General features: G+C 38.3%; 1 protein-coding gene across 4 annotated transcripts in view; it reads left to right on the top strand.

The window, feature by feature from the left end:
* LOC106884061 (1-phosphatidylinositol 4,5-bisphosphate phosphodiesterase beta-4) overlaps positions 1-11,073 on the top strand; it is a 127,865-nt gene extending 116,792 nt beyond the window's left edge. For all 4 annotated transcript variants that reach the window (XM_052971438.1, XM_052971437.1, XM_052971440.1 and 1 more), the window contains 12 exons: positions 290-362; positions 2,074-2,177; positions 3,107-3,209; positions 4,253-4,417; positions 4,930-5,029; positions 5,372-5,476; positions 6,383-6,646; positions 7,129-7,357; positions 8,188-8,254; positions 8,899-9,074; positions 9,902-10,003; positions 10,807-11,073. In XM_052971438.1, coding sequence (XP_052827398.1) covers positions 290-362; positions 2,074-2,177; positions 3,107-3,209; positions 4,253-4,417; positions 4,930-5,029; positions 5,372-5,476; positions 6,383-6,646; positions 7,129-7,357; positions 8,188-8,254; positions 8,899-9,074; positions 9,902-10,003; positions 10,807-11,038 — 1,720 coding nt within the window. In that variant the 3' untranslated portion in view covers positions 11,039-11,073. The remainder of the gene's footprint in view (positions 1-289; positions 363-2,073; positions 2,178-3,106; positions 3,210-4,252; positions 4,418-4,929; positions 5,030-5,371; positions 5,477-6,382; positions 6,647-7,128; positions 7,358-8,187; positions 8,255-8,898; positions 9,075-9,901; positions 10,004-10,806) is intronic.
* The last annotated feature ends 382 nt before the right edge of the window (positions 11,074-11,455 follow it).

The following is an 11,455-nucleotide window of genomic DNA, read 5'->3' on the forward strand; positions in this document are numbered from 1 at the left end:
TATATATATATTTTGTTAGGCATGCTAATGATTCAACACACTCACCACTTTAATAATAATAATGATATTAATAATAATAATAAAGAAGAAGAAGAGTTTTTTGTTGCTATATGGCTGATGGATGGGGACCAATTCCAAAATGTTGTTGCAGTGGGGGTCTTTTTATCATGTGTTTAACCATAATAATAATAATAATAATAATTTTGTTCTTTTAATGCTCTGCCCTTTTCAATAAAAGATTTTCCCCCACCCCACAATATGCTGCCATTTTCCTTAACACGTTCCCCAGTTATAATAAGCGCCAAATGAGTCGTATTTACCCAAGAGGTGGAAGAGTCGATTCCAGTAATTATATGCCACAGGTAAGTTTGTGTTATTTTTTCACTCATTTGTTTTGTTGTTTGGTTTGTGTGTGTGTGTGTATGTGTGTGAGACAGAGACAGTGGGGGAAGGGTAAACAAACAAAAGGAAAGAGTCATGAAATCTAAATATTTCCATGAAGTGTCCAAAGATCAGATGTAATGCTTGCCTCTGTAAACCCTTAAGTAATGCAATCTTAATTCCACATTAATAATTCAAAAATATATAACAAAAAGCACAAGTGCTACTCATAAGAAGAAAACATCATCCCAACACACACACACTTTTAATCATGAGTAACACCTAACTAGAGCCATCACAATTGCATTAAATATTGGGTATCAGTAGCGTTGAGGATCTCTTCCGGTGAAAGCACGTCTTTAACAAAGCTAGGATTGCCTCCCAAAAACTAATGCTTCTTGTCAGAGCTAGAGGACACTTCAGCTCATAATGATTATTGATAGACTATAAAACTCAGATGTAATCCTCAATGGATTATTGCTCAACAGCTGCACAAACATCATCGACTGCAGAAAAGTTCCACGTGTCTGGTTGCCATAATGTCACTCCCTGACACATTCCAGCTTCTGGCTCACACTTAGGCATACTGTATCTTCTCTTTCTGCCACTACTGAGATGGCCTCTGCTCCTTGAAACTGGTTGGGCTCATGCCACTCCCATTCCGGTATTCACGCTTTACTCATCTCTCCTCCGCCCATTACCTCTGCTGTGTCCAACATTCCCAAGGGCCTGCACTAATCATTCCTTCCTTAGAATGTCATCCCTTTGGAATCCCTTCCTTGTTCATATCTTTCCCACAAATGTTAACTTAGAAATATTAATGGCATGATTCCCTCCAGTTCAGGGAAGCTGCAATGGCAATGAACACTTGTAAACCTACCCATCTTGCTAGGCATATCTGACCACTAACTCACATCTCCCTCGACCAGTTACCCAACTACTTGGTTATTTACCTGACTGGACTCTTTCACCACTTTTGAAGATGAAAGTTCCTCAAGACACAGCTGCACAGTGTTCCTAGTTCAGCGTTTTGTCGTGTTCTGTGTTTTGGTTGGCTGAACAACCTGCACAATGAACATTATTCGAGTGGGTCTGATATGTGCAGATCCAGTCCCACTCTCTCGTCCTTCAATCATGTATTAGTTTGGTACAACAAGTCCATTGGTTATCAGCATGCAGGATTTGTATGCAGCTATCTTCTCTTAGATGAGCAGTTAAAGAGCCAAATGACCTCTTCTACCCAGGGTCCTTTGGGTTGTCTGTGAGTGACCTTCTTCAGGAGTTAATTCCATGATATGTTAATTAACCGATAGCTGGGACCCTGACAGGTGCTACTGCTCTGGATCAAGTGTGGCTAAGAGGTGGCTCCACACTCTTCAAAGCCCCAGAACTCACAAACCATGGCCCCCACTTCAGGGAGTGGTTTAAAGTCATACCTTGGACTCACCAATTTAGCCATCAACAACCCAGCTATTTATGCACTTATCCTTTAATCTTTCTGGTTATGTAATTATCTGATCAATTCCATAAACAGCCATCTTGTAGCCAGCCATCAACTTCCCCCACCTATCCTCTTCCTTATTCAGGCCCTCATCCTAGACATCTTCACTTCCTGCCAAACCACCCATCCATTTATCTACCCAGTTTCAATAGCAGTTATTTAGAGTACAACTTCCTGTTTATTTTTCACAGATCTTCTGGAATGCAGGTTGCCAAATGGTGGCGTTGAATTTCCAAACTCCAGACCTTGCTATGCAGCTTAATCAGGGAAAATTTGAATACAATGGAAACTGTGGGTAAGCTGATAGTTTTGATAATTCTTATCATTTTAATTATAATTTACCTTAGTCTTAAATTCTTAAAGTCTATGGTATTGTATATACATACATATATATATATATATATGTATATATATATATATATATATATATATATATATATATATATATATATATAATTGTAATTATATATATATATATATTATTAATGCTAAATAATACCTAGTTCATAAAATATGCTTCGACACACGAATTCACATAAAGAATCTTGCAAACCACTTACAAAAACGAAATATGTGATTAACTCATTTTTGTGTTTCATCTTTCTAATTACCTAACAATTATATTCAGTGGCTTCGTAATACCATTAATATAACAGTCCTATCTCCAGACACTAAAACTATCAGAATCCCTAGCTAGGCAGCCGATGAAGGCTAAATTGTTTATTGTTCTCTCTGTTACATAGTTTTCTTGCTTGTGCTTATTGTTTACATTGAAGTGTCTGTTTGTGTGTGTGTTTTCATGTGCTGGTTCATTTTAATGTCCTTTTTTTATCCATGCTAAAATGTGTTTTATTAAAAACACTGCTATATTCAAGTTTGATCATTTTTATTGAGGATTTTTTACATTTCCATGAAACCTTTATGAGATTGTGCTAAAAGTTTTAAATGGATTTAGAAGAAACATTGTCTTATACGGAGCTAATAATGAAATATGAAAGATGCAGAATGAAAATGATCAAACTTGAATGTTGTCGTAATTTGAATGTTTAAAAGAAAAGTTTCTCTTATTCACACACACACACACACACACACATACACACACACACACACACACACATGATATTAAGAAAGAAAAAGAAGAGCAAAAATAATGTTGATATTTAACATTTTTTTTTTTTTTCTTGTGTCTTCCTCTTCTCCTCTGATGGCTCCTGCTTTCTTTAGATACCTGCTGAAACCTGACTTCATGAGGAGGCCAGACCGGACATTTGACCCATTTTCAGAAAGCCCTGTAGATGGCGTCATTGCCGGACATTGTTCAGTTGAGGTAAGTTCACTTTACAGTTTGTCCAGATAATCCCTTGTCCAGATAATCCCTTAAATATTTACTTTAAACATTTGGATATTATTTGTTCGTCCATGTTTTCTGGTATCATATTTTAATCAACTGGAGTGGATTAAGATTAAGCTTGCAGTTTATCACTTTCAGATCTTATTGTACAGAGTACAAATAGAGATTTTTATCTGTTGGCAGATATCAGCACTGATCAGCAAACAGTTTTCTTCACTGAAATTATAAACAAATCCAGTGACATCTGTAAGGTTAAACATCCTGGTGTTTCTAGCTGACAAGTCAATAAATTAAGTACTAGTAAAGCACTGGGGTCAGTGTGATCAACTGGTCCCCTCCTCCCAAATTTCAAGCCTTGTGCCTTCCATAAAAAGGATTATTATTATTATTATTATTATTATTATTATTATTATTATTATTATTAAGACAGTGAGCTGGTAGAATCGTTACAGCACCAGGCAAAATGCTTAGAGGCATTTCATCAGTCTTTAAAGTCCTGAGTTCAAATTCCACCGAGGTCAACTCTGCCTGTCATCCTTTCGGAGTTAATGAAATAAGTACTAGTTATGTGCTGGGGTCAATGTAATCAACTAGACCTCCCTAGAGAGAGAGAGAGAGAGAGAGAGAGAGAATAAGGTAGAATAGCAGAAAAGGGAGTGGGTAGGTAAGTGCACTAGAGTGTGAACAGTGTTACAAGTGATTAGAGATGGGGTATGAAGTGAACATAGCGAGTATCGATTTGGGGGAGGGGAAGAAACAGGAGTGGGACAAAAAATAGTATATATATATATATATATATATTTGATGTCATCTGGGTAATAACCTCATAATGTGCATTTCAAAGCTCCAATACAGTTATTGGCTACCATGTGCCATCATACAGCAAGAATACTTCTTTTACTGAATATACAAGTGGAACTCTGTGAGTGTATGCAGAATTTGAATAAAAGTTTATAAAACAAGAAAATGGAATTCCAAGAACATGTTGTTATCATTTGAATTGTCATTTCTAATTACAGGTAATCTCTGGTCAGTTCTTATCTGATAAAAAAATTGGAACATGCGTTGAGGTGGATATGTATGGTCTACCAACTGACACCATTCGTAAGGAATTTCGCACCAAAGTAGTACCAAATAATGGTCTCAATCCAATCTATAATGATGAGCCATTTGTCTTCAGAAAGGTATGATGTCTTTTTTATTTTCTTCATTTTTTTTCTTCTTATTTTCTTCTGGGTGGATGAGATGGAACAGAGGTAAATTTTTAGATTCGGAACGAACTATTTGATGTTTACCTTGTCAGGTATATCGCTGTGCCCCAGTATGGCCTCTGCCAATTGATTGGAATAAGTAAAAATGTTTTGTTTTTATCTTGTTTTGTTTCCGTTGTGGCCAGGACAAGTAACATAAAGAACGACCCTTCATCAGTTGTCGGCTGTCTATCTACACCTCATTTCGAGCATTGAACAACAATATACTCCTGCACCTATGTATAATGCAACTGAACACACACACACACACACGCCTACATACACACACACATGCAATGTATACATTGCATATATGTGTGTGTGTGTGTGTGTGTGTGTGTTTGTGTGTGCACATGTGTGTTCACATACCCCCACCCCACACACACACACACAAAAGTTTACTGTTTGAGAACTTTGTCGATTGTTATTTGGTTTTCGTCTTCCAGGTAGTACTACCTGATCTGGCAGTTCTTCGGATTGCTGTGTATGAAGACACTGGTAAGCTGATCGGTCAGCGGATCCTGCCATTGGACGGATTACAAGCTGGTAAGTGGACTTCATTGTATCTTTGGTGGTAAGGTCAGTGTCGGTCAGTGTCTGATTTTTTTTTTTTTATAAGTGGGTTGAACAAGTGTACCCAGGGCTACAATATCGAGTGTGCCCTTTCAACCAATAAAGAACCTTCTATTCTGTAGGTTGATCTGCTGAGCACAGCAGCCAAATCCCCCTGAAATCCCTACAGAAAGAGAGGTCTATGGTTGGTACACCTTTGATTGTAGACCTGCTGGATCATATCTAAACAACCCCCACACTTTGTGACCCTCACATAATTAACCTGACGGACAGTTTACTAAAAACTATTTTCTTTCCTTCTTCTCCTCCACTCAGGCTATCGGCATATATCACTACGAACAGAAGGCAATTTTCCCCTATCATTACCGACAGTTTTCTGTCGAATCATCCTGAAGACCTATGTCCCAGAAGGCTTTGAAGGTAATTTATCAACATTTTTATCCTATTTCTTCCTTTCTTCTTTTTTTGGCTATTATTATTGGTGCAACAGGGTAGATACCAGCCTGCCTGGAGCAAAAAATGACTGGACAAGTGTACCACCATGCATTTTGGGAGGAAGAGCTCAACATCCACATACTCTCTCCACAGCATTAATATCAAGAAGTGACCTGGGCTTTACTGTCAGCAGTGATTTATGCTGGACAAGGCACGTCTCTAAAATTGTCAAGAAGGCCGAGGGTGTCTTGGCATCACTCAGGAAAGCTTTTGTCATCGCTCTCCAGCTATCTATTTAAGGTTATATATGACTATTTATAATTTGCATTACCATTCTGGAACCCGTATCTTGTTCAGGACATTGACCTCCTGGAAACTGTTCAGAGACGTGCAACCAAGCGAATACCCTACATCTGGCATCTGCCATACTCTGAGCAACTTGCTTCCCTGGGCTTAGATACATTGAAGCTTCAATGTCTGGCAACTGACTTGGTAAACACCCACAAAATTATTAACCACCGTGCCAGTCTTGAGCACCTTTTCGAGCTCCATGTGTCTAATACACATGTGGGCATGCCCTGCAAAGTCAGAAAACAGCACAGCTCCCATGACTTTCGGAAACATTTTTTCACCCCCTCCGAGTTGCTGAACAAACTACCTGCATCAGTTGTTAGCTGCCAAGATATTGCATCCTTTAAAACCTCCAGGCTTCCTGAAATCTACCAACACAACACCTGATATCCCCCGCCTCCATACGCATGCACACATGTATATCATGACTCATACACTTCCTCCTCCTCCTCTGTAATTTTCTATTTCATGGCTAATAGAGCCATGTTTGTCTGATGAAGAAGCTAACTCACCCATGTCTATATGTTTTACTCTCAACAGATTTTGTGTCTGCTGTGTCAGCACCAATCCAATTTCAATCCATGGCAGACAAGAGAGAACAACTTATGCTCGGGATGGGGATCGATGAAAATGATATCGGGGATGTACCTGTGGCAAAAGAGAAAAACAAATCTACCCAGAATGAAAATGTCAAACCAACTCCTCAGACACCAAACGGCCCTTCCAAAGACCAAGTGAAGGAAATTCCTAAACAGTCCAAACAGATGACATCAACATCACAACCTCCACCTGCCAAAAAAGACGGTTCGTATTCTCCTCCATTTTCTTGTTTTTTTTTAGTTTGTTTTTATATTTGTTGTTGCACTTTAATCCTTTTGATACCGACCCAGCTAGAATTGCTTCTTGCTCTGTGGTACAGATGTCGTGTTTTCAAAAGTTCTGGATTAGATTTATATTTAGAATTAATGGAAAAGGTGAAGAAAGAAAATAATCAGTAGAAGACATGAGAGAAGGGGACTTCAATGTGGTCCCTCTATATGCTAGCAATAACAGCCTAAATTTCCTTCAATCCACACCCTTCCAACTGCTTCTAATGTACATCTGCCCAAATGTAGAACTGTACCTGGGGGTATTACCTTACTAGCAATTTTGATTTACAAACTTACAATTTAGCAGCCTTGCTCAGCAATCTGATAGTTTTTAAACAAATGTGTGGTCATTTAACATGCTAGAAATAAGAAGTCAACTATAAACGATCTTTAAAAATCCGTATTTCTCATATACAGAGGAGCTTCAGTTTGACAAGATAACACGTGAAAGTCTGATGCAGGAGAAAGTCTACGTCCGTTTGATAAAGAAACAGCAGAGAGAAGTAGAGATAATGAAGAAGAAACACCAGAAAGAAAAATGTGTGATGTCCAAACAGCAATGTACCTCTGTCGAAAAAATGACGGCACTCCATGAGAAAGAGAAGGCAGCCATGGAGAAATCATGGGAGAAGTTAAAGAAGAAAAAGTGAGTATTTGCCATTATTTTCTCATTTCATTTACCATTTCTCTTCCAATGATCATCTTCTGCATCGATTTTCTTTTCTTCCTCCTCTGTTTATATTTTATTTATTTTAATTTTACGTGGCTGTGTGGTAAGAAGTTTACTTCCCAACCACATAAATTCAGGTTCGGTCCCACTGTGTGGCAATTTGGGCAAGTGCCTTGTGAGTGGATTTTGTGGACAGAAACTGAGAGAAGCTCATCAAATATGCGTGTGTGTGTGTGTGAGTGTGTGTGTGTGTGTGTGTGTGTGTGTGTGTGTGTGTGTGTGTGTGTGTGTGTGTGTGTGTGTGTGTGTGTGTGTGTGTGTGTGTGTGTGTGTGCATCCCTCACCACTTTTTAACAATTGATGTCAGTGTGCTGTGGGCAGCAAATGATGGTACCAGAGTGGTTGGAAGACCACAGAAGACGTATATACAACAGCTTGAAGAAGATGTTGCAGAAGATGTGGGATTCCAAGATGAAGACCTAAAAACTCTAATGGAAGATCAGGAGGGATGGAGAGAGGTAGTCAGGCTGACCTGAGCAATCAGCCTAACTGGGTGATGCTTTGATTAAGAAAAAAAAAAAAAAGGGGGAGGGCTTTTATTTAGAAAGAAGTTAAGAGTTAATGGCTGTGACTTTTCTGTCAAACTCTTGCCCTTACCTCAGACAGGTGGCGTTTATGTGGTTGAAGAAAACTAAAACCTTGTTGTGGTAAAGGAAAGCTAAATGAGATTTTAAAGTTGGTTAATAAAGTTCTGAAGGCCCTGTTGTTTGTTCTCTCTGACTTTGTGATTTTGTCTGCCATTACAGTGACGATACCACCTTAAACAGTAAGGAAGATAAACTCCAAGCACTGATAGCTGCTCAAAAATCAAAGGTAAGACAAGCTTTGAGGAAATTATTCTTCCTCGTAATATTTGTGAATGTAATTGTGTGTGAATGAGAGAGAGGGAGAGAGAGAGAAATGGTCTCTAGATTACATCTGATGTGATGAACTTCCAAGATTAACAAACACTTCTTCTTCCTGTTTGTCTGTTAAACCAAGGCTTGACTATATATGAAATGATATTCCTAAATAATTAAATATGTATATTTATTGTTGCTATTATGTTAAACTGTCATATGTCCAAATTCACATAAATACTTTTTTTTTCAATATCAATTTTTGCTTGCAATAACCAGTTCTTTTGGTCAAACTATCATAACTCCTACTGCTTCAGATGCCAAGATATCAAAAATTGTCAAAGTGTAGTACAACGGTTTTGCTATGGAATGTTGAAACTATTTTTTCGTTTTCTGAAAAAGGAACGTTTTGGACTTTTACATAATAGCAGCGATATAAACATATATGTAAAAGTAATCATGCTGGTGCCATGTTAAAAATACTCCAGCTGACCCATAGGAAAGTGGACATTAAAACAATGATGTTAATGATGATGACGTATATTACACAAAATTACAAAACCCACACACACACACAAATACTTGTTAATTAGGCTGTATTTGTTGACGTTTGTGCAGGTAAACCTTCTGGTGTCTGAACACACCAAAGAATGGTCAGACATGAATGCCAGACAATTGAAGGAGGAACACGAGCTGAACAAGGCCCACATTTTACAGCAGAACACCACAAATAATCGGCTTGTGGAGGAAGTACAACAGACCCAGTTGAAGGAATTGGAACTGAAACAAGACAGGTAAGAATACACCTGTACAGGTGTACAGAATGATATAAAGAGAGTAATATTGTCATTGTTTAACCATAGGTCACTTTTGATCAAGCTGTTCTATGGGTCAAAGACTTTAAAACCGTGACTATCTCATCTTATTTTTCATACATAGTATATCTGGGACTACATTATCCAGTGTGTTCTTTCATGTTTTAAAAATATTAGGTGATTTTAAGCGAGTGGGGGCTGGAGCTGTTTCTAGCTAGTTGAGTGTGATTTAAAGGAGAGACTGGTGCTATTTCTAGCTGGTCAGGTGTGATTTAAGGGCAAGATGGGTGCTATTTCTAGCAGATAAGGTGATCATACAGAGATTTATTCATTGGCTCACAGTGAGTAGTGTTGGGTAGAGAGTCGTTGTGTTTAACCCGGGGTCAAACTTGATCCCCCCCCCCTCCAAGCCATGAGCAAAGGTGTTGCATGTGTGAACATTCTTTTAAAAGGACTTCAAGATGGTGCAATAAATATTGTTAATGTCACCGGAATATATCAGGTGAGGAGATGGAGAGAGAAAGAGAGGGGGATGTGGGTGTTTTTTTTTTGGGTGGGGGGGTCCTGTGTGTACCTGTATGTATGTGAGGATGGCCAACAGTAATAAAGACAAGCGAAAGTTCCTCATGGCAGGAATCTGTAAAGTATATGAACTTTCAGTTGTGTCACATCAAAAATACAGAATAGGTTCGTTTTGATCTGATTAGAATTCCTCAATAACGATGCATATTTTACTGAATTCAGGTAAAATAATAATATTGTCCTAACTTCACCAAAAAAAAAAACCCTCTTCTTTCCAATTCCAGAGACAACAAAGAACTGAGGACGATCCAAGCCAAACAATCGATGGAGTCTAGCAAAGCTGTACTGAATGACAAGTCAATCAAGAACAAAGCTGAAAGAGACAGGTGAGTAACTGTCAAAGGGGGAGGTAATGGCAGCAGGGGGCATCGGCAGTGGCAGTGGGGGTAGCAGCAGCAGCAGTGGCAGCAGCAGCAGTGGTGGTGGTAAAACTGTTTAGCTCCAGGCATTTTTCTCAGATTCAATGAGGCAGAATCGTTAGCGTGCTGAGCAAAACACTTAGCAGTAATATTTCGCCCATTGCTCCTTTCTGAGTTCAAATTCTGCCAAGGTTGATTTTGCCTTTTCTCCTTTGGGGTCAGTAAATTAAGTACCAGTTGCATACTGGGGTCGATCTAATCTTTTAAGTTTAAAAGTTTAAATGTCGTTAAACTGCCAATAAATAATCTCAGCTGCTTAGGCAGGAGACGCTGTGTGATAAGTAGCTTGCTTACCAACCACATGGTTCTGGGTTCAGTCCCACTGCGTGGCACCTTGGGCAAGTGTCTTCTACTATAGACTCAGGCTGACCAAAGCCTTCTGAGTGGATTTGGTAGATCGAAACTGAAAGAAGCCCATTATATATGTGTGTGTGTGTGTGTGTGTGTGAGTATATGTGTGTGTGTGTTTGTCCCCTCCACCATCACTTGACAACCGATGTTGGTGTGCTTACGCCCCCCATAATTTAGTGGTTTGGCAAAAGAGCCCGATAAAATAAGAACTAGGCTTACAAGGAACAAGTCCTGGGGTCGATTTGTTCGACTAAAGGCGGTGCTCCAGTATGGCCGCAGTCAAATGACCAAAACGAATAAAAGAATATAATCTTTTTGTTGAGTTTAATCTGGTCTTGTTATGGTGTTTTATATTACAGGAGGATAAGAGAACTGAACGAGAACAATACAAAGAAATTTATTGAAGAAAGGAAACGTTTAGCTGTAAAACATTCCAGGCAGGTAGAAGCCATTAAGAAAGTTCATAGCCAACAAGCAGAAGAGTTGCAAAAGGAGAATGAAAAAGTAAGATCCCCCTTCTGTAATATTACAGATATCTTCTCTATACAAATATTAACCATGTCAATGATAGGGGTAAAATATGAGTTTTAAATTAATCAAATAATTATATATATTAATTATGTAATTGACGCTGAAAGAGTTAGAAGGGCCAGACAATGCAAAATGGGCCATTATTGTTGGTACTGTTGGTCTTTTATGGGTCTAATATTTCGGGATCAACAATAATGGTCTGTTTTGCATTGTTTAGCCTTCTAAACTCTTTCAGCGTCACATATCATATACAATGCTTCAAGCAAACCACAACATTTTATTAATTATGTAATTATTATAAATAATGAAATGTTATGCCATTGAAACAGCTGTTGAGCACAGTTACATTATGTTTTATGGGTGAAATTTATGCTTTTCTGCTTATTACTCGAAATGTGCTACACTCAATGATCATTTTAGCTGATTCTGTGTATATATATATATATATATTTATATATATATGTATATATATATATA

The sequence above is a fragment of the Octopus bimaculoides genome, chromosome 11 (assembly GCF_001194135.2).
Source record: "Octopus bimaculoides isolate UCB-OBI-ISO-001 chromosome 11, ASM119413v2, whole genome shotgun sequence".
NCBI classification, from domain to species: Eukaryota; Metazoa; Mollusca; class Cephalopoda; order Octopoda; family Octopodidae; genus Octopus; species Octopus bimaculoides.